At 43.6% G+C, this 23484-nt stretch overlaps 1 protein-coding gene and 2 long non-coding RNA genes across 7 annotated transcripts in view; 1 reads left to right on the forward strand and 2 right to left on the reverse strand.

Annotated features, from left to right (window-relative positions):
* Nucleotides 1-8352, reverse strand: part of ATP1B3 (ATPase Na+/K+ transporting subunit beta 3) — a 55561-nt gene extending 47209 nt beyond the window's left edge. The window contains exon 1 of one of the 3 annotated variants that reach the window (XM_051858785.2): nt 8039-8352. In XM_051858785.2, coding sequence (XP_051714745.1) covers nt 8039-8147 — 109 coding nt within the window. In that variant the 5' untranslated portion in view covers nt 8148-8352. The remainder of the gene's footprint in view (nt 1-8038) is intronic. The other 2 variants (XM_070071621.1, NM_001082091.1) reach the window with 2 other exon arrangements.
* On the reverse strand, nt 896-7467 carry LOC138849379 (uncharacterized). The gene is made up of 2 exons (XR_011388182.1): nt 2690-7467; nt 896-2157 (listed from the first exon to the last, which is right to left on the reverse strand). It is a non-coding gene; the product is annotated as an uncharacterized lncRNA (long non-coding RNA).
* Nucleotides 8353-8544: 192 nt separating the features above from the next.
* The window catches only part of LOC103350406 (uncharacterized), a 66889-nt gene continuing 51949 nt past the window's right edge, over nt 8545-23484 (forward strand). For all 3 annotated transcript variants that reach the window (XR_007924526.2, XR_007924527.2, XR_007924525.2), the window contains exons 1-2: nt 8545-9397; nt 11750-11830. This is a non-coding gene — a long non-coding RNA (uncharacterized lncRNA). The remainder of the gene's footprint in view (nt 9398-11749; nt 11831-23484) is intronic.

Below are 23484 nucleotides of genomic sequence, written 5' to 3' on the forward strand. Positions count from 1 at the left end.
AGCAGTAGAAGATGGCACAGGTCCTTGGGCCCCTGGACCCACGTGGGAGACCTGAGGAAGCCCCCTGGCTCCTGCCTTTGGATCGGTGCAGCTCTGACGTTGCGGCCATCTGGGGAGTGAACCAGTGGATGGAAGACCTCTGTCTCTCCACCTCTATGTAACTCTCTTTCAAATAAATAAAAAATAAATCTTAAAAAAAAAATTGATTGTAGTTGTAGCAATGGAGGCACAGATCACACAGATTCAAGAGAATGGAATCTGCCATGTGGTATAGTGGGTGAAGCCACCACTTGTAGGGCCAGCATCCCATATGGGCACCAGTACATGTCCTGGTTGTTCCACTTCTGATCTAGCTTGCTACTGATGGCCTGGGAAAAGCAGTGGAAGATGGTCAAGTGTTTGGGCCCCTGTCACCCAAGTGGGAGACTTACAAGAAGCTCCTGGCTCCTGGCTTTGGCCTGGCCCAGCCCCAGATGTATAGCCATCTGGGGAGCGAACTAGCGAGTGGGAAATTCTCTGTGTGTCTCTCTTCACTCTGTAATTTTGAATTTCAAATAATGATAAATAAATCTTCATTTAAAAAAGCTAATAAAGCAGAATGGGCATAGTTTGGTCAGGTTAGAGTTCAGATGGCAGAAAAAATGGTGAAGCTCTTTCATAAAATTGAAAATATATGGGAATTTTTAAAAGATTTATTTATTTATTTGAAAGTCAAAGTTAAACACAGAGAGGAGAGGCAGAGAGAGGTCTTCCAACCGCTGGTTCACTCTCCAGTTGGCTGCAACAGCCAGAGCTGCGTGGATCTGAAGCCAGGAGCCAGGAGTTTCTTCCAGATCTCCCATGCAGACACAGGAGCCCAAAGACTTGGGCCATCTTCTACTGCTTTCTATGAGACTGCTGGGAAGAAGAGAAAACAAGGCCAAAGACTGCATATGGGAATACAAATTTAGGATACACATGAAGAGAGAACAGACAGGAAAGAACAAGGAAAGGAGGGATAGATATGTGAGGAGTTCGGGTAATAGCATACAAAAGGCCACTATTTATGGGTCAGACTTTGCCAATTAGGCTAGAAACTACCAAAAGCAAAGCACCTCATGCCTTAGAGGAAGGTCAGTTCCAAAGTCATACCTCACCATGACACCAGAAAAATACTAAGAGGAAGTTACAAGTAAGAGCCAGCTCCACAAATGACTCAGTAACAAAGTTTAAACAGATGTAGGGAGGCTATTAGAGCAAGCTTTTCAGAAATATTAGTTATAGCACCCTATAAGAGAGAGAATAATATTATTTAGTAAATCTCCATTAAATCTGAGAGAAGGTACAGTTAAAAAAAATTTGAGGATGGGTGAAGGACAGGCATTTGGCATAATGGTTAAGCCTCTGCCTGGGACACCTCCATCCCTCACTGGAATGCCTGGGTTTTCAACTCCCAGTTCTGCTCCCACCTTCCTGTTAATGCATATTTGAGTGGCTGCAGGTAATGGCTCAAGTAACTGAGTCACTGCAACCTACCCACTTGGAAGACTTGGATTGAGTTCCAGCCTCCTGGCCTTTGGCTTAGCCCAGCCCTGGCTGTTGCAAGCATGTGAGTAAACCAGTAGATGGGAGATTGAGCGCTCTCTCTCTGTCTCTCTGACATTAAAACAAACAAACAAACAAATGAAAAACAAACCTGAGTATCTTATCAAAAGCAACAGAAGCTAAGAACAGCATTAAAAGAGGGAATAAGAGACCTGGGCAACAACCTTGGTTCTGTTACTCTTACTGGGTGTGCAACTCAGCATGTCACAGATTCAGCTGAATGTTCGTGGAATAACCTCCAAGCTTCTTCTGATGAAAACCTATCAGAAATACAGCATAAAAAACCAAAGGGGGGGTATGCCCCAACATTGGGGGAACAATTATACTACTATAGTATACCAATACCATCAAACATTATGAAACAGACAGACTACATGGGACCATACCACAATCCTGGTCATTCATTCAATTTTTACTACATTCTGATTACATGCCAGGACAGATGCTACAAAACCAAAGATGAGGGGGCCTGTGCTGCAGCTCAGTGGGTTAAAGCCACAGCCTGCAGTGCTGACATCCCACATGGGTGGGTGCGTATTCAAGTCCTGGCTGCTCTACTTCCAATCCAGCTCCCTGCTAATGCACCTGGGAAAACAGCAGAAGATGGCCCAAGTGCTTGGGCTCTTGCACCCAAATGGGAGACCCAGAAGAAGCTCCTGGCTTCAGCCTGGCCCAGTCCTGGATGTTGAGGCCATTTGAGGAGTGGACCAGCAGATGGAAGACCTCTGTCTGTCTCTGCCTTTCAAATAAATAAATAAAAAGAGGCTTATAAATCTAGTAAATGGGCAACAATGATACATGAAGTTATAAATGCTATAACAGAAAAAGTTATGGGATACACAGGAACACTTAATCCAGTCATTTTTCCCCCCAAGATTTATTTATTTGAAAAGCAGGGTCACAAGTTACAGAAAGGGAGAGAAAGATCTTCTATCCACTAATTTACTCACCAAATGGCCGCAACAGCCAAGGCTGGGCCCGGACAAAGCCAGGAGCTTAATCTGGGTCTCCCATGTGGGTGGCAAGGGTCATCTTCTGCTCCTTTCCCAGGCACATTAGCAGGGAGCTGGACTGGAAGTGGAGCAGCTGGGACTCCAATCAGCACACCTTTGAGATGCCAGGACTGTACCCCACAGGTGCCAACGCTGGTCCCTTAATCCAGTCTTAAGGCAGAGCAGTTCAAAGATGTTTTCCAAACACCAGACCATCATAATCGGACACTTCAGTAGCCGGGACAAGGCAGCATAAGGGAAAGGGAGACCCAGAAAGGGTAGGAAGGAACAACACGAAATGGTAGAAAGGGATGATGAGAGAGATAAGCCATTCTGGTGACAAAGTGTTTGCATGTCATGAGAATAAACCCTTAAGGACAATGTAGATTTATATGTAGAGGTGCCCATGAAACACTCAAGTGAGATTTCTGATAGGCAGTAGCTTATAATAATACAAAGAAGTCTATGACTAGATACGTGGACTTGGGAATCCCAACAGAGACAGCAACTAAAAGTGACAAAATATGTTAAGTGCAAGCAGAAAGTGTGAACAGTTGCAAGTGATGAAGAGAGCCACTTCAACAGCTGAGAGAAAGACATAGGAAAAATAGTCTCCTTCAACAGTAAATGATACAGTCAGGAATCTAACTATATATTTTATAATTTTATACATGTTTTAAAGTTTTATTTGCACATAGAAAAAACTTAAAATATTAACATTGGTTATACTAAAGTGGTTAAAGATCATAGGTGATTTTACTTCAAAACAGCACGAGTATATAATTGGGAAATAATAAATTTATCTTTCAAAGTTCCAATTTTATTTTCATTATGAAATCAGTGTTAAATGATTTGTCCTTAATCAAACATGATGATAAGTTATGGAAAAGCTGTTACTATAAATAGGAGGGGTTTTTTCCAACTTCTTTTAATATAACTAGTTTAATTCTCCAGATGTAAATTCCAAGTCAATCTTTGAGAAACCAAATTACTTTGAAGGGGTGAGACAGGTAAGGCTGCTCTTTAACAATATGAAAGCATATACTATCATAATTTCAATGGTCTGTCACATACCACATTAATTCATCCTTTCCCTCCCTTCCACAACAGGACTACTTCCTGGACAGTCCAGGAAGTGCCCTCTCTCTTCTGCTGAGTGATGCTCAGCATGAGCTGGGCTCTGCTGCTCCCACACCCACCACTGGCCTGCATTTTTAGCCTGCATCCAAAGTAAGGCAAACTGGATTACTTTTCTCAGAGTGCACACTTTTGTAAAGTTTATAAAGTTCCTTAACTGCCACACTCCACAGGACAAAGAATACCACCTTACAAAACTACAAAATACTTAGAAAATGAATACTCCTGCCTCCTCCCCTAAACAGACACCCAAGATGGGATGGAGTCTGATCTCCAGAGCACAGCATTTACTAAGGCATGACCCCAAATCGGAACAGGTGACTGAGAAAATGGCACTTCATGGACCTATAATAAAAGCAAAGGTACATGAGCAAAATATAGGGCTAACTGATCCAGAATTCTGGATATGCTTGGAAATCATGGCAACTCAAATTTTAAGCTACTGTTAACTGTTAAGCATTTATTGACAGATAAACTTAACAAAGTAATGGACTCCAAAGCAGATGTCATGGGAAAAAAAAAAAAAAAAAAAAAAAAGCAAGCAGCAAGACTCGTCTTTCAGTCTGATGGCCAAGGATTTTATCACTAACTCAGTGAATTTTAACAAATCAGAAGATTTGCAAGTTCAATTTTCTCATCTACAAAATGGTATAACTGGGCTAGATTAACAGTTGTCAACCATTCCTGACTATGAACCACAGTTAAGACATACATTTTACATGGGGATATCTGTACCTACAAAACAAAGCTTTCACGAAACATTACTTTTCTTCTGATAAAATAAACATATTCTTAAAATAAACTGATTCATTCTATTTCTTCATTTTAAAAATGGAAATTGCAACACATGGCCCACTACCTGCAGTTTAAGTAACCTCTCTAGGCTTCTCTCACTACTTTAGACTCCAATTATACTGAATGCATTTTATTTAATATTTGCATTATCAGCCACTAGGTATTAATTTTCTCTGTCCAGTGTCTTCATAAATGGCAACTACTTACTCCTGATGCGTATTTATTACTAAGCTTGAGAAACCAGCTGGAAACACTTCCATCACCACCCCCTAGTCTGCTTTAGAAGGTATTTCTGAAAGTCAAGTGACTTGATTGATGTGTCTGTAAGCATTTTGAAACCACTTACAAGTTTAAGATATTTAGCCACATAGACACGAAGTAGAATCTGTATAAATGGCTGTTTTAAATATGGCAATGTGATATAACATGCAATGTTTTCAGATCACACAAAATATAATTTATTTTTAAATATGTGTGCTTTTTAATGTATCTAATTCACTTGGAAAGGAATCTCAGAACAAATGTAGGGATGAACATTTGGCACAGTGGTTAAGACATGACTTGGGAAGCCTGCACCCCATATCAGAGTGCCTGGGTTTGGGTTCTGGCTCTGCTCCAAGTCTAGCTTCCTGCTAATGCAAAACTTAGGAGACAGCAGGTTATGGCTCAAGTTTTTGGGTCCCTGTCACCCACATGGGAAGACCTGCACTGAGTTCTCAGCTCCCACCTTCGGCCTGGCAAAGCCTTGGCTGTTGCAGATACACGAGGAGTGGAATCAGTGGATGGGTGATCTCTGTTTCTCTTTCAAATAAATAACATTTTTTTAAAGTTTTTTTTTTTAAATACAACCTTTTCTCCTACCACCTATATTTTATGATCAAAAAAAGTCAAGGGACAACTAGTAAAAGAAAAAATCTGCACAAATGTCAGAGGATTTGTTTATTTAGAAAAAAGCTATTATCAAAAATTCTAAAAGTTTTAAAGAAATAACAGAGGTAAGAATAGTTATGATGATGTAACAAGCCACCATACACTGTTAAGTATAAGTTTTAGGAACTTTCAGGAAGGCACTTGTCAACATGTTTTCAAAATTAAAAGGTATACATGAATGACCTAAAAATTCCACCTGTACAAACATATTCCAAGGAAACAAATTTACAAAATGTACTCTCAATGGTGAAGGAACAGGAGGGAGGGTCAGTACATTCAAAATGAAAAAAAAAAATCATAACATATCTAACTGTAAAATGGAAACACTATTCAGCTAAATAAAAAAAACTCTGATAAAAACTATAATACAGATAAAAATTATAAAGTATATCTTTCTTCACAGGGGAAGAGGCCCACAATATTTTGTATATTTTTTAATTTACAAAGATGAAATGTTACACACATTTCAGACATGTTAACAGTGAATAACTGAGGCAAGGAGCTCGGCGGCTAACATATATATATATATATGCTTTATAAGCATTGGCATAGGCACCTCTCCTGGCAACCATATCCCCACAGGAAAACATCTCTCCACACTGATGTTGTTTTTGTGGGTCTAGGCAGATGCAGCCACGCTCCAGGTACAGAGCCTCCTCTCACCACTCACCCACATATCCCTGAAGGGATGCTCTTCTGTTGGGACAGGATTACAGATAATTTTCACTTATTTATGTTATCCTGCCCTAGCTACTATTATTACAACAAACAGATTTACTATTCACCGATAAGAGTAATACTTATTCATGTTGAAAAAGGTCTTGCCTAACCCTTCTAAAACTTACCACAACTTGACTTGCACCATTTCCATGGCCCTTACACACTGCTCTATACTTTGATAGTTCGTGTCCAGGTTATCTACTTACATGCATATATACCCAATAAAATCACTACCCTTAGGTCACATAACACAAAGGTCAAAGGGCACTTCGGATAGTAAGAAATGTGAAGCAATGCAGTACTGGGCACGAGAAGGCACAGAGGGAGATGGGAAGGTAGCCTATAAAAACCAAGCCCTCCCCACCACTCAAAAATGTCTTTGGCAAAAAGTCAGTACGCTCCAAAAACACACAATGAAGAGTTACCATTGTTTATCATTTTTTCGCCATTTAACTCCAGCTGCGGGCTTCGTTTCTTCATCATACTACTCGGTTCCCAAAAGAAGATAGCAATTTTAAAAAAACCCAGAGTGATTACCATGCAGTTAGGCAAGGCATCTGTAAAATAATACAACCGCTGGACTAGGATTAAAGAAGAACTGGGTTCTTTTCTTGGCTCTATGGAATATGTAATTTTACACAAGGCAAAAATCACCACCTCGCTGGGTCTCAGTTTTCTCATCTCTAAAGTGGAGGCTGGGTTCAGAAATCCCCAAGGCCCCCCTTCAGCTCGAGACAGGGCTTCCAGTCCCTTTCCAGCCTTGGAGGAGCTCCCTTCAGCCGGCAGAATCACAGCCAGCCAACTCTCGTTCTCAACTCGAGAAGTTTATTCTCCATCAGGAACAAAAGGTCTGTCAAGACCCACTAACCCAGGATCCTCCGAGGGATTCAAAAAGAAAAAGGCAAAACTAGTTTACTTAAGGGTGTGGGTGTGGGCGTGGGGGGCACTAGTCCCTATTCAGACTTGCAAAGCCCGCCCCCCCCAACCCCAGGGCAGCACTCCGCGAGTGGAAGGCTCAAGTCTGTCTTTTAAAACAAAGAACTCCCGCACCGAAAAGCGGCTAGCAGACCTCCGCAACCATCGCTCCCAAGTTCCGAAGGCACAGGAAGCGACACCGTGCTGTTCCGAGACAGGCTTCACTCCCCCTCCCCGCCCCCGCGCGCTCCAAGAAGCGAATTTGTCAGGAAGAAAAAAAAAAAAAAAAAAACCTCTGCGATGGAAAACGCCTAAGGGAGGAACCAATGTTTTTTAAGGGCCTCTTCACCGTCCACAGTCAAGTGCATTTTCGAGTACAATGTACTTCTGTGATTAACTCACCGCGACGCGTCCGTGCAACCCACCCACACACACTCAGCCCTCGCCTGCACTCCCCCGACGCGTCGGGCGGCAGCGTGGACGAGTCACAAGATAGCGGCGGGAGTGGAAATTTCCTCTCCCCAGGCGTGGGGCAGGGGCAGGGGCTGGCTTCCCCGAACCGACCGCTCGGCGCGCCGGGCGCCTCCGCCGCGGCCTCTCGGGGCCGGCGCGCTCGCTACAAAGGAGGCCCCGGGCGTTCGGGGGCTCGGGGCCGGACAGGGGTCCCCGGCTTCCGGCGTCCTCGGGGCGGGAGGCCCGGGTAGCACGTGCGCCCCGCGCCCGGCCCGGAGGAAGGAGCCCGCGCGGCGCGGCGCGGCCCGATCAGGGCTGCCCGCGGAGCCCGTGCCTCCGGAGTGAGCGGCGGCCCGCTCGGCCCGCCGGCCGGCCCAGCGGAAAATGAATGGGGCCGCGCTCCGCCGCCGCCCATGTTAGGGCACGGCGCCGGGGCCAAGCGCGCTGCGGGCGGCTCCCGGGGCCCCGGCTCCTCCCGCCGGCCCTCTCCCACCCAACCACCGCCCGCTCACCCCAGCTCTTGGCGGTGCGCCCCAGGAACTCTCCGGAGGTCGGGTTGTAGATGAAGCGCTTCCACTCGGCCAGGCTCTGGTTGAAGGACTTCTTCTCTTTCTTCGTCATGGTGTGCGTGCGGACAGCGAGGGGGAGCTACGGCCGCGCGGGTGGAGGCGGCGAGGAGCGCGGAGGCGCGTCCCGGCACTAGCGGCGCAACCCGGCGACGGCGGCAGAGGGCGGGACGGCCGAGGACACCTCCTCGTTACGGGGAGCACTCGACCCGACTGCGCCGTGCCGGGCCGGGCGGCCGCTCGGGCCGCGGGAGCCTGACGTCTCGGCGCGCCGCAGCCAATCCCCGAGCCGCTCGTCCCGCGCCGCCGCCGCCGCCGCCGCCGCTGCCGCCGCCTCCCGCCCGTAGCTGAGGAGCCGCCGGAGGCGACTCGGACGCCCCGCCCCCGGCCCCGCCCCGCGGCGCGCGGCCGGGCTCCCTCGGCCCTGGCAGGAGGAGTCGGGAGCTTAGTGGGGCAGCGACGTCCGAAAGTCTCGGGGGGCTCGGTCACAGTAACATTTATAGCGATAAGCAAAAAAAGTGGGAGGCCCTGGCCGGCGGGTTTCTCAGCTGGAAGGCCGGGCTTCCCGCGCGCGCCCGGGCGCCACAGGCTCTGAGGCGATGCTGCCAGCCGCGGCGCGGGGAGGAAGAAGCTGCCGGAGAACCCCGGTCTGCCCGAGTCGTCCTCACCGCGGAGGGGGACGGGCCACCTCGTCCCGAACCGCTTCCCACACCGTGCCCGGGCGTTCTGTGGCTCTGTGACGTTGCCGAGAGACACTCGGCCGTGGCACCTCGTGAGGGGTGCACCCCGCGGAGCTGCCCCAAGAATGGCCTCCCCGCTGGCTCTCGCGGAGGATGTAGCCAGGACTCGCGCACCTATGGCGATTTCATTCTAAAGATGCCGGGACGAGCTACCTGGAGCGCAGTCTGAGTTTTCCCCGGGTTCCTTTGAACGCGTCCATGAAATCACTACCCATGTTTTGCCGACGTTCCTGTCACCCGGAGACCCCACCCACCCACCCAACTTTGTCCCGGACGCCCCGATTCTCAGTCTCCAGGAAGTCAACACTTGGTTGTGTGTTGATGCCCGAATGCTGTCGGCGGCGCTGCAGCTCCTCGGCTCGGCGGGCGCGTCGCGGCGGGGCCCGGGGCAGCCGGCGGTGCCCTGCGGCAGGTGGGGCTGCGGCGGCGTGCGGGGCCGGGACTGCGGCGCCGCCGCGGAGAGAAGGTGCATTCTCTGGGAAAAAAGCAACGAAGGGCTGACTCCGTTTTACTAGCAAACCAACGTTATGAATGAAGACAGGGAGCACACATCGTATTGTCTGAGGTGATGAATGACAGTTCTCCGGGAGTTGAAAGCCTGCTGTTGCTTCATAGGAGTAGATGGATAAAGAAAATCCAGTCTTTCTCCTTTTTTCTCACTTGGCTTACCAAAGCCAGGAATTATGATTTCCCCAAACCGGAAAGGATAGAATCTATTATTACAGAGCGATTTTTTCGCACTGAAGAAAGTTCATGTTCATGTTGATGACCATGAGTGATGACCAAAGTCCAGTTACTCTTTGAGCTAATGACACCAAAAGATTGGTAGAAGTGTTTATAAGTTTGACGTGAAATCAGTATGAAAAATAGCAAAAACACATTGCAAGCCGACTAGAACGTGTTTCTGTAACTCCTAAGCAAAATTAAAACAGAATTGAGGAATGAAAATAGTTATTTTTATCTCATTCAAAATTTCACTACAAATTACAGAACAGCTGACATACAGGTAGAATTGATAATTTTTTAAAAGATTTATTCTATTCATTTGAAAGACAGAGTTACAGAGAGAGAGAGAGAGAGAGAGAGACAGAGAGAGAGAGAGACGTCTTCCATCCGCTGGTTCACTCCCCAAATGGCCAGAGCTGCGCCGATCTGAAGCCAGGAGCCAGGAGCCTCCTCCAGGTCACCCACGCGAGTGCAGGGGCCCAAGGACCTGGGCCATCCTCCACTGCTCTCCCAGGCCATAGCAGACCATAGCAGAGAGCTAGATCAGAAGAGGAGCAGCCAGGACTAGAACCGGCATCCATTTGGGATGCCGGCACTGCAGGCGGAGGCTTTACCCACTACACCACATGCTATGGGATGCTGGCCCGTTAAGACTTTCATACTTACTGCTTTGTGGTTTTCCAAGAAAGGACTTAAATACAAACACAATTCACATAAGAAGTTTCAAAACCTATAACTAGTAACTATATCCAACAGATTTCAGTATGGGGAAAATTTTCTGTTCTACTCCAAAACATGGGAACTTTTTATTTTTCAGATATGTGATGCTTGAGCATTACCTGAAAGAGAAAATGCTGAGTATATTGGGGGATACCGACCTACCAAGTGAGAGCAGTTAAAATATTAAATTTAATCACAATTATATTCCATGTAGGTTTATTAAGTTTCTCTTACAGAAATTCCTTTGCCAGTTAAAATACAGGATGCCCACTTACATTTGAATTTCAGATAGCTGATGGTTTTTTTTTTTTTAGTGTAAGTATGTTCCATGCAATATTTGCAACAGTTACTCTAAAAATTATTCTTGCCCAACTGAAATTCAAATCTAACTGTATATCCTGTATGTTTATTAAATTTAACAACTCTAACCAGTAGAGGATACTTATGAATTTCCACAGTAATAATAATGATCATTTACAAATAATTAACTAAGTCTCAGGCCCTGTACTACTTCCTTTGTGTGATTTATTTCTTAATGTTAACAAACAATCCTCACTGGAAGATATTGTTTCCTTAATTTTGTAAACGAGGATGCTGATGTTTAGAGAAACTGTAAACTCACCCATGGTCAAAAAGCTGTCAAGCAACGCACCTTCCCTCTTCCACCACCCAGTGAGATCTACAGCAGAGCTCTCAGGAACCTTCACCAAGCTGAATCAGGCAGAATGAAACAGTTGTGGGCCCTTTGCTGCGTAAGCTCTCCAGACGGCAAAATCCATTTTTTACTTTCTTCGTAAGCAAGATAATTTGGCTTTCAATTTATTAAAACTTTTAGTTTCATTCCTGAATATTAGAACCGTGTTCAGAAAGGAAAGTGTTTTAGCTCTGATAGTAGCAGTGTTGGAAGTGATGTGACGATGGTCTGAACTGCTCAAAGACAATTATTTGGCTCTCAGAGAATCGACATGGGAGTATTTTCTTCAAAGCAGTCCTGGGGCTGACGCTGAGGCACAGCAGGTTAAAGTCCCAGCCTGCAGTGCCGGGCATCCCATATGGACGCCAGTTCGAATGCCGGCTGCTCCACTTCCCATCCAGCTCTCTCCTAATGCACCTGAGAAAGTAGTAGAAGATGGCCTAAGTCCTTGGGTCCCCAAACTCCTATGGGAGACCCAGAAGAAGCTCCTGGCTCTTGGCTTACAGATCAGCTCAGCTCTGGCTGTTGCAGTCATTTGGGAAGTGAATCAACAGATGGAAGACCTCTCTCTCTCTCTGGCTCTACCTCTCTCTCTGTAACTCTGTCTTTCAAATAAATAAAATAAATCTTTTTTAAAAAAAGCAGTCCTTCCTCACAAGCATCAGCAATTGTGTTGGTGTTTGTGCTACCTCTGAGAAACAGTCGAAGATGCATACTCCTTTTCCCAGAGCACTTTTTGCTATTCTTTAACAAATGGCATCTCTACATCCTTTGCAGATGAAGACACTTGTATTTACTGATCGTCTTCAATGCAGTGAGCATGAGCACACTACTGGTACATAAAGTACTCCATAAATGGTAAGTACTTTGGGTTATTATAATTTTAAATGTTATGAATCATGATGTCAGACATTTTATTTTTTTAAGTTTGACTTATTTATTTGGAAGTGAGAGCTACAGAAAGAGAGAGACAGAGAGAGAGAGAGAGAGAGAGAGAGAGAGAGATCTTCCAACTGCTGGGTCACTCCCTAGATGACTGCAACAGCCAGGGCTGGGCCAGGCCGAAGCCAGGAGCCTAGAGCTTCTTCTGGGTCTCCCGCATAGGTGGCAGGGGCCATCTTCTGCTGCTTATCCCAAGCATGTTAGCAGGGAGCTGGTTCAGGTGGGGAGCAGCCAGGACAGGAACTGGCATCCATGAGATGCCGGCATCGCTGGTGGCAGCTTTACCTGCTATGCCACAACACTGGCTCCGCTATTAGGCACTTTATAAAAAGTTTATGATAGGAGCTAACAATGATAACTTAGTAAGTGAAAAATAAATTCATATGGCCAATGCAGTGTGAAAGATTATTTACTTAATAATTTGGTTATAAAAATTTGCAGGGAGGTCCATGTGGTGTCACAGCTGCTTAAGCCATTGCCTGTAATGTCAGCATCTAATATGGACACTAGTTCATGTCCTGGCTGCTCTGCTTCTCACCCAGCATCCTGCTAACGGCCTGAGAAAAGCAGTGGAAGATAGCCCAAGTGTTTAGGCCCCTGCCACCCATGTGGGGGACTTGGATGAAGCTCCTGGCTCCTGGCTTTGGCTTGGCCCAATGCTGGCCATTGCAGCCATCTGGGAAGTGAACAAGTGGATGGAAGATTTCTCTCTCTCTCTCTCTCCCTTTCAAATAAATAAGTCTTTAAAAGGAAATTTATCTTTTAATTTCATTTTCCATGAATTTTTGAAGTATCTGTATATACATGTGTGTGTTTATATATATTACAAGCAAAAACAAGAATTATTAGAAATTAAAAATAGGCCGGCGCCGCGGCTCACTAGGCTAATCCTCTGCCTTGCGGCGCCGGCACACCGGGTTCTAGTCCCGGTCGGGGCACCGGATTCTGTCCCGGTTGCCCCTCTTCCAGGCCAGCTCTCTGCTGTGGCCAGGGAGTGCAGTGGAGGATGGCCCAAGTGCTTGGGCCCTGCACCCCATGGGAGACCAGGATAAGTACCTGGCTCCTGCCATCGGATCGGCGTGGTGCGCTGGTTGCAGCGCGCCGGCCGCGGTGGCCATTGGAGGGTGAACCAACGGCAAAAAGGAAGACCTTTCTCTCTGTCTCTCTCTCTCTCACTGTCCACTCCTGCCTGTCAAAAAAAAAAAATTAAAAAAAAAAGAAATTAAAAATAAAATTACTAAAATAAAAAAACCATAAAGACTGAAAGAAAATGTAAATGAGATAAATGAAACCTCCCAAGTGTAAAAAGACAAAAAGAGTAAGAAAAGTAAAAAGACAAAAGGAAAGAAATATTTTTGGTAGTCCAAAGACATCCAAGGTCAATATAGAAAGTACAACATTCAACCAATTGTTCCTGAAGCAGATAAGAAAGAAGACAATAAAGTTATGAGAGAAATAATAGAAGAAAATTTCTTAGAGGTAAGGAAAGGAGTCTTTAGACTGAAAGTATATTGAGTGTCAAACAAAAGAAATAAAAATGGACCCATATTTAATCATAAACTTGTGATTCTATAAATATTAAGCAAAGAGCCAAAAAGCTTTCAGAGAACAAACCATAGGTCAACTACAAAGTCTGACACATCAACTACGAAAGTCTGATCAGTCCAGTCTTCCCATCACCAATACCCAAGACCAGACAAGAGTGGAGCACTGCCTTCCGAGTCCTTAGGCTTGTAATGCATATGTAGACACGTTCACACACATCAGAACTCAGACAGTCCACCTCTCACAAATCCTTTCTGAAAGGAAAAAGAAAGAAAGAAAGAAAGAAAGAAAGAAAGAAAGAAAGAAAGAAAGAAAGAAAGAAAGAAAGAAACCCAGTTAAGGATGGACCAATAACTAGAAAAAGAACTCAAGAATGAGAAAAATTTGGGATCTGAGGAACATTATTCCTAACCCAGGAGTGCCAAGAAGGGCAGGCTTAGAATGACAGCTGTATAGCAGGCCAAGCAAGCAACTGGACTGCACCGCAGAAGAATGTCCTCAAGCAGAAAGCGGATTCCAGGCCACAGAGAGTGGAATTAAGATCCTGGATAAATTTAGTCTTATGAGGAAGGCATGTGTTTCTTTTGTTAAGAAGGAAAACAGAAAACTATTAAAAACAACAGAAAACTATGTTCCAAATAAAAACTAAACTCAAATGTGGTATTGGTTTGAACAATTAATGGAGTGCTTGCAAATGTAATTATTTGACCCTTATATCCTCTTTCTAGTGGCACAGGGTTAGTAATAGAGATTTGCCTTTTCTAGTCTAAGAAGTGACAGACTTTGCTCTACTAGGAGTACTATTTATGTAATTAAAATCATATACAAGGCCGGCACCATGGCTCACTGGGCTAATCCTCCGCCTTGCGCCGCCGGCACACCGGGTTCTAGTCCCGGTCGGGGCGCCGGATTCTGTCCCGGTTGCCCCTCTTCCAGGCCAGCTCTCTGCTATGGCCAGGGAGTGCAGTGGAGGATGGCCCAAGTGCTTGGGCCCTGCACCCCATGGGAGACCAGGATGAGTGACTGGCTTCTGCCATTGGATCAGCGCGGTGCGCTGGCTGCAGCGCGCTGGCCGCGGCGGCCATTGGAGAGTGAACCAACGGCAAAAGGAAGACCTTTCTCTCTGTCTCTCTCTCTCTCACTGTCCACTCTGCCTGTCAAAAAAAAAAAAAATCATATACAGTCATTACAGTTTATTGACTTTCAACATTTAAAGTCAACAGAATGACCAGTCATAGAACACAATGTAAATATTATAAGCTCTGACAATGTAAATATAACGGTGCAGCTGACAGGAGTTAAGATTTTCATGGAAAAGAAAGAGTTGAAGGAAGAAAATTGAAGGTAATTGTAGAAGTGTTCATTTGTCTTTTGCACATAATAGGACGTTAGAGATACTATTTAAAAATGGTGGAACTGGAAGTAAAAGTTTATATTCTTTAAAGTTGTAAATGTAACCAATTATTTATCATTGCAAGGAGTTAATAGTGTTAGAGTTGACACATTAAAAAATAGGTATTACAACATGTTACTTATAGCCAAAGAGAAAGTGACCAGATGAAATAAAATGAGAAAAGACTAAAGAGTCTTGGATGTTTCTCTAGTGGGGTTATGTGTACTTTTCATTTTTAGTCCTTTTGTACTGTTGGATTTTTCTTTGTCAGAAAATATGTTTATTATTGAGAGTGAATTAAATATGTCAATGTTCATCATAGGTGTATAAGTCAAGGTTGCCTTTATATTAATAAAATGCCTTTCACTTATAATCACAAAAATTATTCTGATAAAAGAAGTACATTTTCTTTTTCATCTTCTTATGTGCATGGTCACCATAAGAAGTTAAAATGAAATAGCTCTTATATCATCAAAAAAAAAAAAAAAGAAAGAAAATCATCACAGCCTTAATGATCCAGCCCACAACTATTGCCCTGAGAGCTATGGTTTTAATTCTCATGAAACTTGTATTTATTTTCACTGTTTTTTGACAGGCATAGAGAGAAATCTCCCATCCATAGTTTCACTGCCCAAATGCCAGCAACAGCCAGGACTGGACCAGACCAAAGCCAGGAGCCAGGAACTCCATTCAGGTCTCCCATATTGGTGGGAGGGACCCAAGTAGCTGGGCCATCATCTACTGTCTCCCAGGACACTCATTAGCAGGAAGGTAGATTGGAAGTAGAGGGGCTAAGACTTGAAGCAGGTACTCTGATGCAGAACGCAGGTGTTTCAGCAGTGACTTAACCTGCGCCAAATGCCTGTACTGATCTATGGGTTCTTTTGTTCTGTCCGTTATCCATTCCAGTTAACTTAGCCTCCCCACCCTATCCATCCTTGGAGGGTCACCAAATGATGCAGCTTGGTTAGAAATGATGCTGCCTATGGTCAGGGAAGTTGAATATAAAGCGCCCTTCACTTTTAGTTGTCATAAATGGGGTTTTCTAGTACTAAGCAGTGTCCTTTGATGACCGGTTCCTGATTCTAGACCTTGACTATTCAAATTGCGTTAATCAAATTGTGATAAGATTCTGTTGAATTTGTTTACTGGTTCTTCAATGGTCTTCTCTCAAAATGGGTTATATTTTTACAAGGAAACATAAATGTTCCACCTCTGAAATGAATGTCAAAGGAGTTCTGTGTGTCCTAAAAGTCAATTTTCTACTCCTTTCTCCAGCGTGCTCTGCTGTGCACGATTGACACTGCTTGTGGGAGATCTGGATAGAGTTCAGGCAACTGATTTTGGCTTGATCCAGCCAGGTCATCTAGGGAGTGAACCAGCAGATAGAAGATCTCTCTGTCTCTCCCTATATCTCTGAAACTGTCTTTCAAATAAATAAATAAATACTTTTAAAAAGAATGAATTAAATGCTTGAAAAAAAGTGTACTTTAGACTAACTAGCTCCTCCCATTACAAACTCTGAGCCCCACAATTAGTAACTGCAAACTTTTTTTTCCTCCTTAGAGGAAGATTTAAATTCTTTAGTAACAAAATACTAATACTTAAATATATTGAGTTACTAAGTATTAGGTGAAATTTTGACCTATGGAGACAGCAATTTCATAGTTAAACCTAATATATTTTTTCAATAAAAAAGTACAAAAGAAGCCAAAAACCACAATTATAGACTGTTACACACCATTCAATTTAATATTGATTTTTCCATATAATTTAATGGAAAAAATTTAAACCCCACAGAGCTTTGTCAAAAATACAAAACTGTTTTCAGTGATGGAGGACATAAGCCATCCATCTCTAGTGAATTTTGCTTTACTTTTATTTGATATGCCAGTTACAAACATCTTGTAAACACAAGTTTCAAATCAAAAGAATGTCTGTTAAATAATCAGGCCCTATGGACATGTAATATGCTAAAATAATACCTACTAATGTTATTCTATTTACTTTTATATAGAGCACCATCTAAAGAGGAGCTGCGAAGAAATTAAAAAAAAAAAGTTGGGGATCTAGGAACTGTAACTGGTGCTCATTCATGATTAAAAAAAAAAAGTTAGGGGTGGGCATGCGGCCTGGGTTACAGTCCCGATTCTGCTCCTGATTCCAGCGTCCTACTAACACAGACTATGGGAAGAAGCAGTGATGGTTCAAGTAGTTCCTACTACCCATAGCGGAAACCTAGATTGAATTCCTGGGCTCCTGGCTTTGGTCTGGCCCAACCCACATCATTGCAGACACCTGGGGCACGAACCAGTAGATGAGGCCTATTTGTCTCTGTCTATAAAAAAAAAAAAAAAAAAAAAAGCACTAGGACTTTTTTTTCTTGGATAAAATCTTTAAAAATGATTTATTTACTTGAAAGGCAGAGAGGAAGAGACAGAGAGAGAGGTCTTCCATCTGCTGCTTCACTCCCTAGATGGCCACAATGGCTGGAGCTGTGCCGATCCGAAGCGAGAAGCCAGGAGTTTCTTCCAGGTCTCCCACATGGGTGCAAGGACCCAAGGACTTGGGCCATCTTCAACTGCTTTCCCAGGCCACAGCAAAGAGCTAGATCAGAAGTGGAGCAGCCGGGACTCCAACACGTGCCCATACTGGATGTCGGCACTGCAGGCAGCGGCTTTACCAGCTACACCACAGCGCTGGCCTCTGGATAAAATTTAAACTCTGTGCCAAGTTGAGATACTTGATTCCCTACCCAATAATCCTTTATTCTCTGAGATAATCATTCTAAACTTGACATTTGTTGTCACCAAGAAGGATTAAAAACTACAGAGCATGTGGAGATTCAAATTGTGGTTCTTGGCCTTGCAGTAGGTTGAGCATGTGGGAGTTAATGAGATACATAAAGTGGGATCTAAGGGTGCTCACCTCCTGGCAAGACCTTCCTTCTTTTATACACTGCTGTTTCCTTAGATAGAAACTCACCATCAAAAATATCAGTGTTTTCAAAATTAATTTACAATTTACTTTTGTTAGCCTGGAACATCATGATTCTTCAGAAATTTTATAAATAGAAAAAAATTGCCTCTCAGAGGTAAAGAATCATAGGGGTAAACAAAATAGTTTCCACATCCTGAAGTCCAGGGCATTCTTCTCTGAATAAGGGAAATGTGAGCTGAAAGAAGAGTGTGACCTATCTTTTCATATTCCATATTTATTTGAACAAAAATATCTCACAAATAGTAATCAGGACTCATTTCCTTGTATTCAAATAAGACATGGGCTTCTGATGTGTTTGCTACACAACTCCTAGGGCAAAGTTGGAGCAATTCAGACTTGAATCCAATTTTCTAGCTGCCAGGACTGTTATCTGATTTCATTAATAAATAACTGACAATATTGTTTAAACAATACCTTTTCCTTTCAGTTTGGCTTTTTATTTTTAGTTTAACATTTTATTTACAACAAAAAAAATAATAATGGCAGAGAAGCAACTGTGTCCTTTTAAGTAGAAACTGCCTGTCACAGTCTAGGAGGAACGTGAAGGAAAATTTGAATGTCACTTTAGGCAACATCTCAGCATTATTTCCTAAGAGACTTGATAAAGTCTCTAGGAGCGTGGGAATTCAAGTTCCTTGAATCTAGTTGTTATGCAACTCTTAAACCATAGATAGCTTAATTACTTTTAGACAAATTCACTATCTCTAATCCATTTTATAGAAGTATATAACTCCACCTTACTGAAGGTAGAATGAGAGATTGTCTTTTGGTTAAGTATTTGTTTGGGAGTTAGGAAATCTTCATGAAAATATTGTGTTCCAACTTCCTGCAAATCATATAAAGCATGTATTTTTTTAATGATCTTTCTGTAGCAAGAAACAAAGCAAAATTAAATGGATTTAAACAATAATGCGAATTTACAGGTGAACAATACTGAAAACCCTGGAGGTTACTAACTTCAGGAAAGGTTTGATCCAGGGCCCAAATATTACAAACAAATACTGGATTTTGCTTCCCATTTATTGGTTCCATTACCCCAGGGTTAATTTCCAGGAGTTTCTGGTATTATGTCCTTCCATGTTCAAATCCAGCAGAAAAGAGAGATTGCTTAAACAAAAGAAATGTAATTTCTTTGGCCCTCACTAGCAACCACGAAGGCCAGGAAGAAGATATGCTTATTGGATCAAAGCTTGGTGGTGGTGGGGGTCTACTGTTAACTATGGAGAGAAGGAGGGTCAATCCCTCTCAAATACATGGTTCAGAAATTTGGAATAGTGTTAGGAAGAGGAAAGGGGAGAGAAATCCATAAATATTCTTTTTAAATGTTTTCAAATATTAGCATCTCTGTACATTTGTCAATTTATTCAACAACTATTTCTTCAGGGTTCACTATATGCAAGGTCTTGACCCCGTTCTTTCCCACTGCGTTTCTAGGTGTCCCTTTAAGAGAAAGCAGAAAGAATTGGACTTCAGGCTGGAAAGAGAAAATGCTCTCCTAAGAAGTTCCATATTTTAGGCTGGTCCCTGGCATTTTCAGGTTTTTTGAAAAAGGAAGAGAAACAACCACCCACTCACCCACACACCCTACCCAATCACATCTTTTTGCTGCATCATTCACAATTTAGGAGCTTAATAAGACTCCTCCAAACCTATTCATAGTCCCAGTTTAAGAACTCTTGGGCTATATGTTCACTAAGATCTTTCCTGGGTTACAAGATTTGCAAAGATACTGTGGGTTGACACTGACATTTGAACACAGAGTCCTGCTTTTTCGAATAGCCAAGGAAAGATAAGTACATTCCACTTCTTGAGGGAGACTGCCTAGGTTGAGAGGAGGGCTAGTTACAGCAGTTGCTGGTTGGACTTGGGTTCCCATATGCCACCTACATCTTACATGGAGTCCTATCAGAAAAGTTGATCTCTCTAGCATGTGGGTTATATAAAATAGGACAGGAAGTATTCATATATTTTGGATGTTCCCACTGACTGAGCAGGAAGCTGTAAGAGAGATAACAGATGATTAAGACTTCTCCCCAGGCTCCCTTTGGGAAAGCAGCCTTTGGGAAAACATGTGCAGAAAATGAGTGACAAGTATACTTGAAAAGTTTTCAACTGCTTTGACTGGGCCTGTCCTGTTTACAAAGCATTCTGAAATAACCAAATGAAGTGGCTACACATTCTGGACATCATGAAAAGGGGGGAAGGTCCTGGTCATTGTACAGTGGCCTAGCGTTGAATGTACCTTTGGGCTTGTTTGTCTTGCTAAATCTGTGGCCCTTTGAGGGTGCTTTATATTTCCTTCCCTTGGGAGAATGAAATGTTTTGGTGTTAACAGGATACTCCAGCCCCCTTAGTGTGGACTTCATTCCTTGTTGCAGCATCCTGGTTTGAGGGCAGGCACACCTAAGGTAAAGTTGGAAGGTGGAGCAGAATGGATAAAGGAAGAAAATTTAAAAAGTAGAGAAAGACAATAGCAGGCTTTGGGATTCAACTTGGCAAAAATGGTATTAAGTAAAATGGTTCTTTCCAAGATTCAATTCTCTAGTCTACAGTGAACATTTTGACAGAAGTCCTTTGGGTGATGTTGGAGGAGAAAATGACAGTGCAGTAGAAAGGTGGGGTCTTATTTCTAAGACAAAGGCAAGTTGGCCAAGAAGAAATTAAAATCTAGGCTTTAATCCCCAGTGGGCTGTATGCGTCCCCAGGAGCATGGCTTCTGAGCTGATGCGTCCTGGGTCTCCTTGCTATCTGTGGCCTTTGGGGATGGACTCTATCATGGGCTAGTGCCAGCAGAGATTAGCCTCCTTTTGTGGTCCCCAGACTGACAAAGAGAGCTGGTCCTCAGAGAGCAACCTTGGAAGTTAGAACAATTGTTTACTCATGAGTCTTTGTAAGCCATAGCTTAGGTAGGGGAAGTTCTTCAGGTACTTTGGACTTCTTAGATGAGCCAGGCTTCTAAAGTGAATTTTTTTTTTAAATTCTGGAGTTAACCTGAAGGTTGCAAAGAGGGGATGCACACATTAAACACAAGACTTTTTGCCAGGGCTAATTGCTTCTAGACCCAGGAAATAAAGGGGTCTTCTTTTCATGTCAGTGCTTTATCAGCCTTTTCTGACAGCGGCTGGGAGTCTGAGGGTCAGTTAGCAAGTCTGACATGATGAACTTACCTTGCAGCTTTTGCTTGGCTCTTAGCTATCCCCACCTCCCACCTCCAGGTGCAGCATGCTGCTTCTGGCTCAAGGGGCAATACTTCAGAGAGAGAATGTATTGCTCTCTCCCGCCATCACCTTGACCTTGGTTTCTAGGTTTCTAGTGACCAGTTATCTGCCTTATCTTCCTGTTCCTGGTTGACCCTCGCTCTGTCCCAAAGTTCCTAGTCGCTGCATTCCTCTCCCAGTTCCTCAGTGAGATTGTGGTCTTCTGCTCCCTCCAGTAACTATATTTGCTTGACCTTCAGTTCTAAGCTTCCATGCCTGAGTCTTCCCCATATATTTCACACTTCTTTGGCATCAAATTGCCTGGCCTCTTACCTAACAAAGGTTTAAGGATATTAATATTTTCATCTGGGGCATGCATTTCACCTACCCTTGATTTAAAATTTTTTAGGGGCTGGCATTGTGGTGTAGCGGATTAGTCCACTACTTGCAATGCTGGCATCCCATGCGAGTCCTGGCTGCTCCAGTTCCAATCCAGCTCTCTGCTGGTGCACCTGAGAGGGCAGTGGAGGATCCTGCCACCTATGTGCAAGACCCAGATGAAGTTCTGGGCTCCTGGCTTTAACCCTGGCTCAACGCTGAATGTGTGGCCATTTGGGGAGTGAACCAGCAGGTGGAAGATCTCTGTCTCTGAGTCTCTTACTTTTTCTCTGTAACTGCCAGATCTTCCATTTGCTGGTTCACTCCCCAAATGGCTACAATGGCTGGGGTTGGGCTAGGCTGAAGTCATAAAATTTTTTAATAAATAGAAAAATTCACACCTAAATTACTAATTTATTGGCTGCTCTGAACGACACTGAAAACAGCTCATTAACTTGCTAACCCCAAATTGCATCATCCGATAGGAATACAAACAAGATGGGCTAAATAAACTGGACTATCACCTAACACCTCATAACATAAGCAGGAGGAAGCTTAAATATCAATGTGATACAGACAACAATCAGGGCAAGCATTTCAATAAAACATGAACCTGCTACAAAATCATTCAATCAAGAATCCTATTTTGGTTCTGGCAAGGGCTTAAGAATTAAGAATCACAGTCATAATAATTGTCATAATTGCTGTTTAAAACAGGAGGGGAAATTGCTTTATTCTCTTTTGTCTCTAAATTATCTTGGGAGGAAAAAAAGTGAAGTGTACTTTAACTTCTCAGATAAGAACTTATTTGGAGAATCTTTTCTTAAACACTGAAGTTCCTGTCTCTATTTTATCATGGAAGTCATTCAAGAGGCTCAGTGCACTGGAGGATTTAAGACTGTTGAATTGTAGTTCAGGATTATACAAGACCAACACATGAAAAACACACTGGAAAGTTCTTGAACTCTTTCTGGACACTGAAAGCATTGGTATTATCAGGGTCACATTTTCACCATGAACATTTGGTGGCATTTACATGTTTCAGTTAGGATGTTTTTAGCTGCCAATAACAAAACCAAAGAAAAATAGTTCATAGAACAAGAATAGAATAGCTATTTCTCACACAGGAGGTCCCAAGGTTGGTTCAGCTCTCAGCAACATCATGAAGAATCCACAGTCTTCTATCTCATCTGTCAGGGGTGAGCCCTGAGTAAGTTCAGGGTCACGGGAAGGCTGCAGGAGATCCACAGCGCAGCGTCCCAACGCAGGGAGGGAAGAGTGAGGCTCTTCACACTCCTTGTCTCTTTTTCTCTCTCTCTTACTCTCTCTCTCTCACTGTTGCTTTTGCTCTTTCTCTCTAAAATATTTTACTTCCTTCAAAGAGTGACAAAAAATGAGAGATACCTTTTCATCTATTGGTTCATTCCCCAGATAGTTGCAATGGCCAGGGCTGGTTCAGGCCAAAGCCAGGAGTCTGGAACCCCATCCTGGTCTCCATGTCACTTGGGGGCCATCTTCCACAACCAGTACTCCAACATAGGATGCTGGTGACACAGACAGTGGATTAACCGATGGTGCCATAGTGCTGGCCCTCTCTTCCCTTTTATCGGAGAAGAAAATCTTTTCCAGAAGCATGTGCCCCTCTCTTCCTTCATCTCATTGATCATGCTGCATCCCTAGCTGAAAAGTGATCATCTGCTCTTTTGCCAAGTTATGGGACACTTCATTGTGCATGGGGTTTGTTTTCTTTGAAGCCTTGGTGCAAGTTTTCCTTTTTTTTTTTTTAAAGATTTATTTTATTTATTTGAAAGACAGAATTACAGTGAGAGGTAGAGACAGAGAGAGAGGTCTTCTATCCGCTGGTTCACTCCCCAGATGGCTGCAACAGCCGGAGCTGAACCGATCCGAAGCCAGGAGCCAGGAGCTTCTTCCGGGTCTCCCATGTGGGTGCAGGGGCCCAAGGACTTGGGCCATCTTCTCCTGCTTTCCCAGGCCACAGCAGAGAGCTGGAGTTCTCTCCTTTCCTGAAGGCAAATCTTCAACTATTTTGTTTATTA

The sequence above is a fragment of the Oryctolagus cuniculus genome, chromosome 4, assembly GCF_964237555.1.
Source record: "Oryctolagus cuniculus chromosome 4, mOryCun1.1, whole genome shotgun sequence".
In the NCBI taxonomy this organism is placed as follows: domain Eukaryota; kingdom Metazoa; phylum Chordata; class Mammalia; order Lagomorpha; family Leporidae; genus Oryctolagus; species Oryctolagus cuniculus.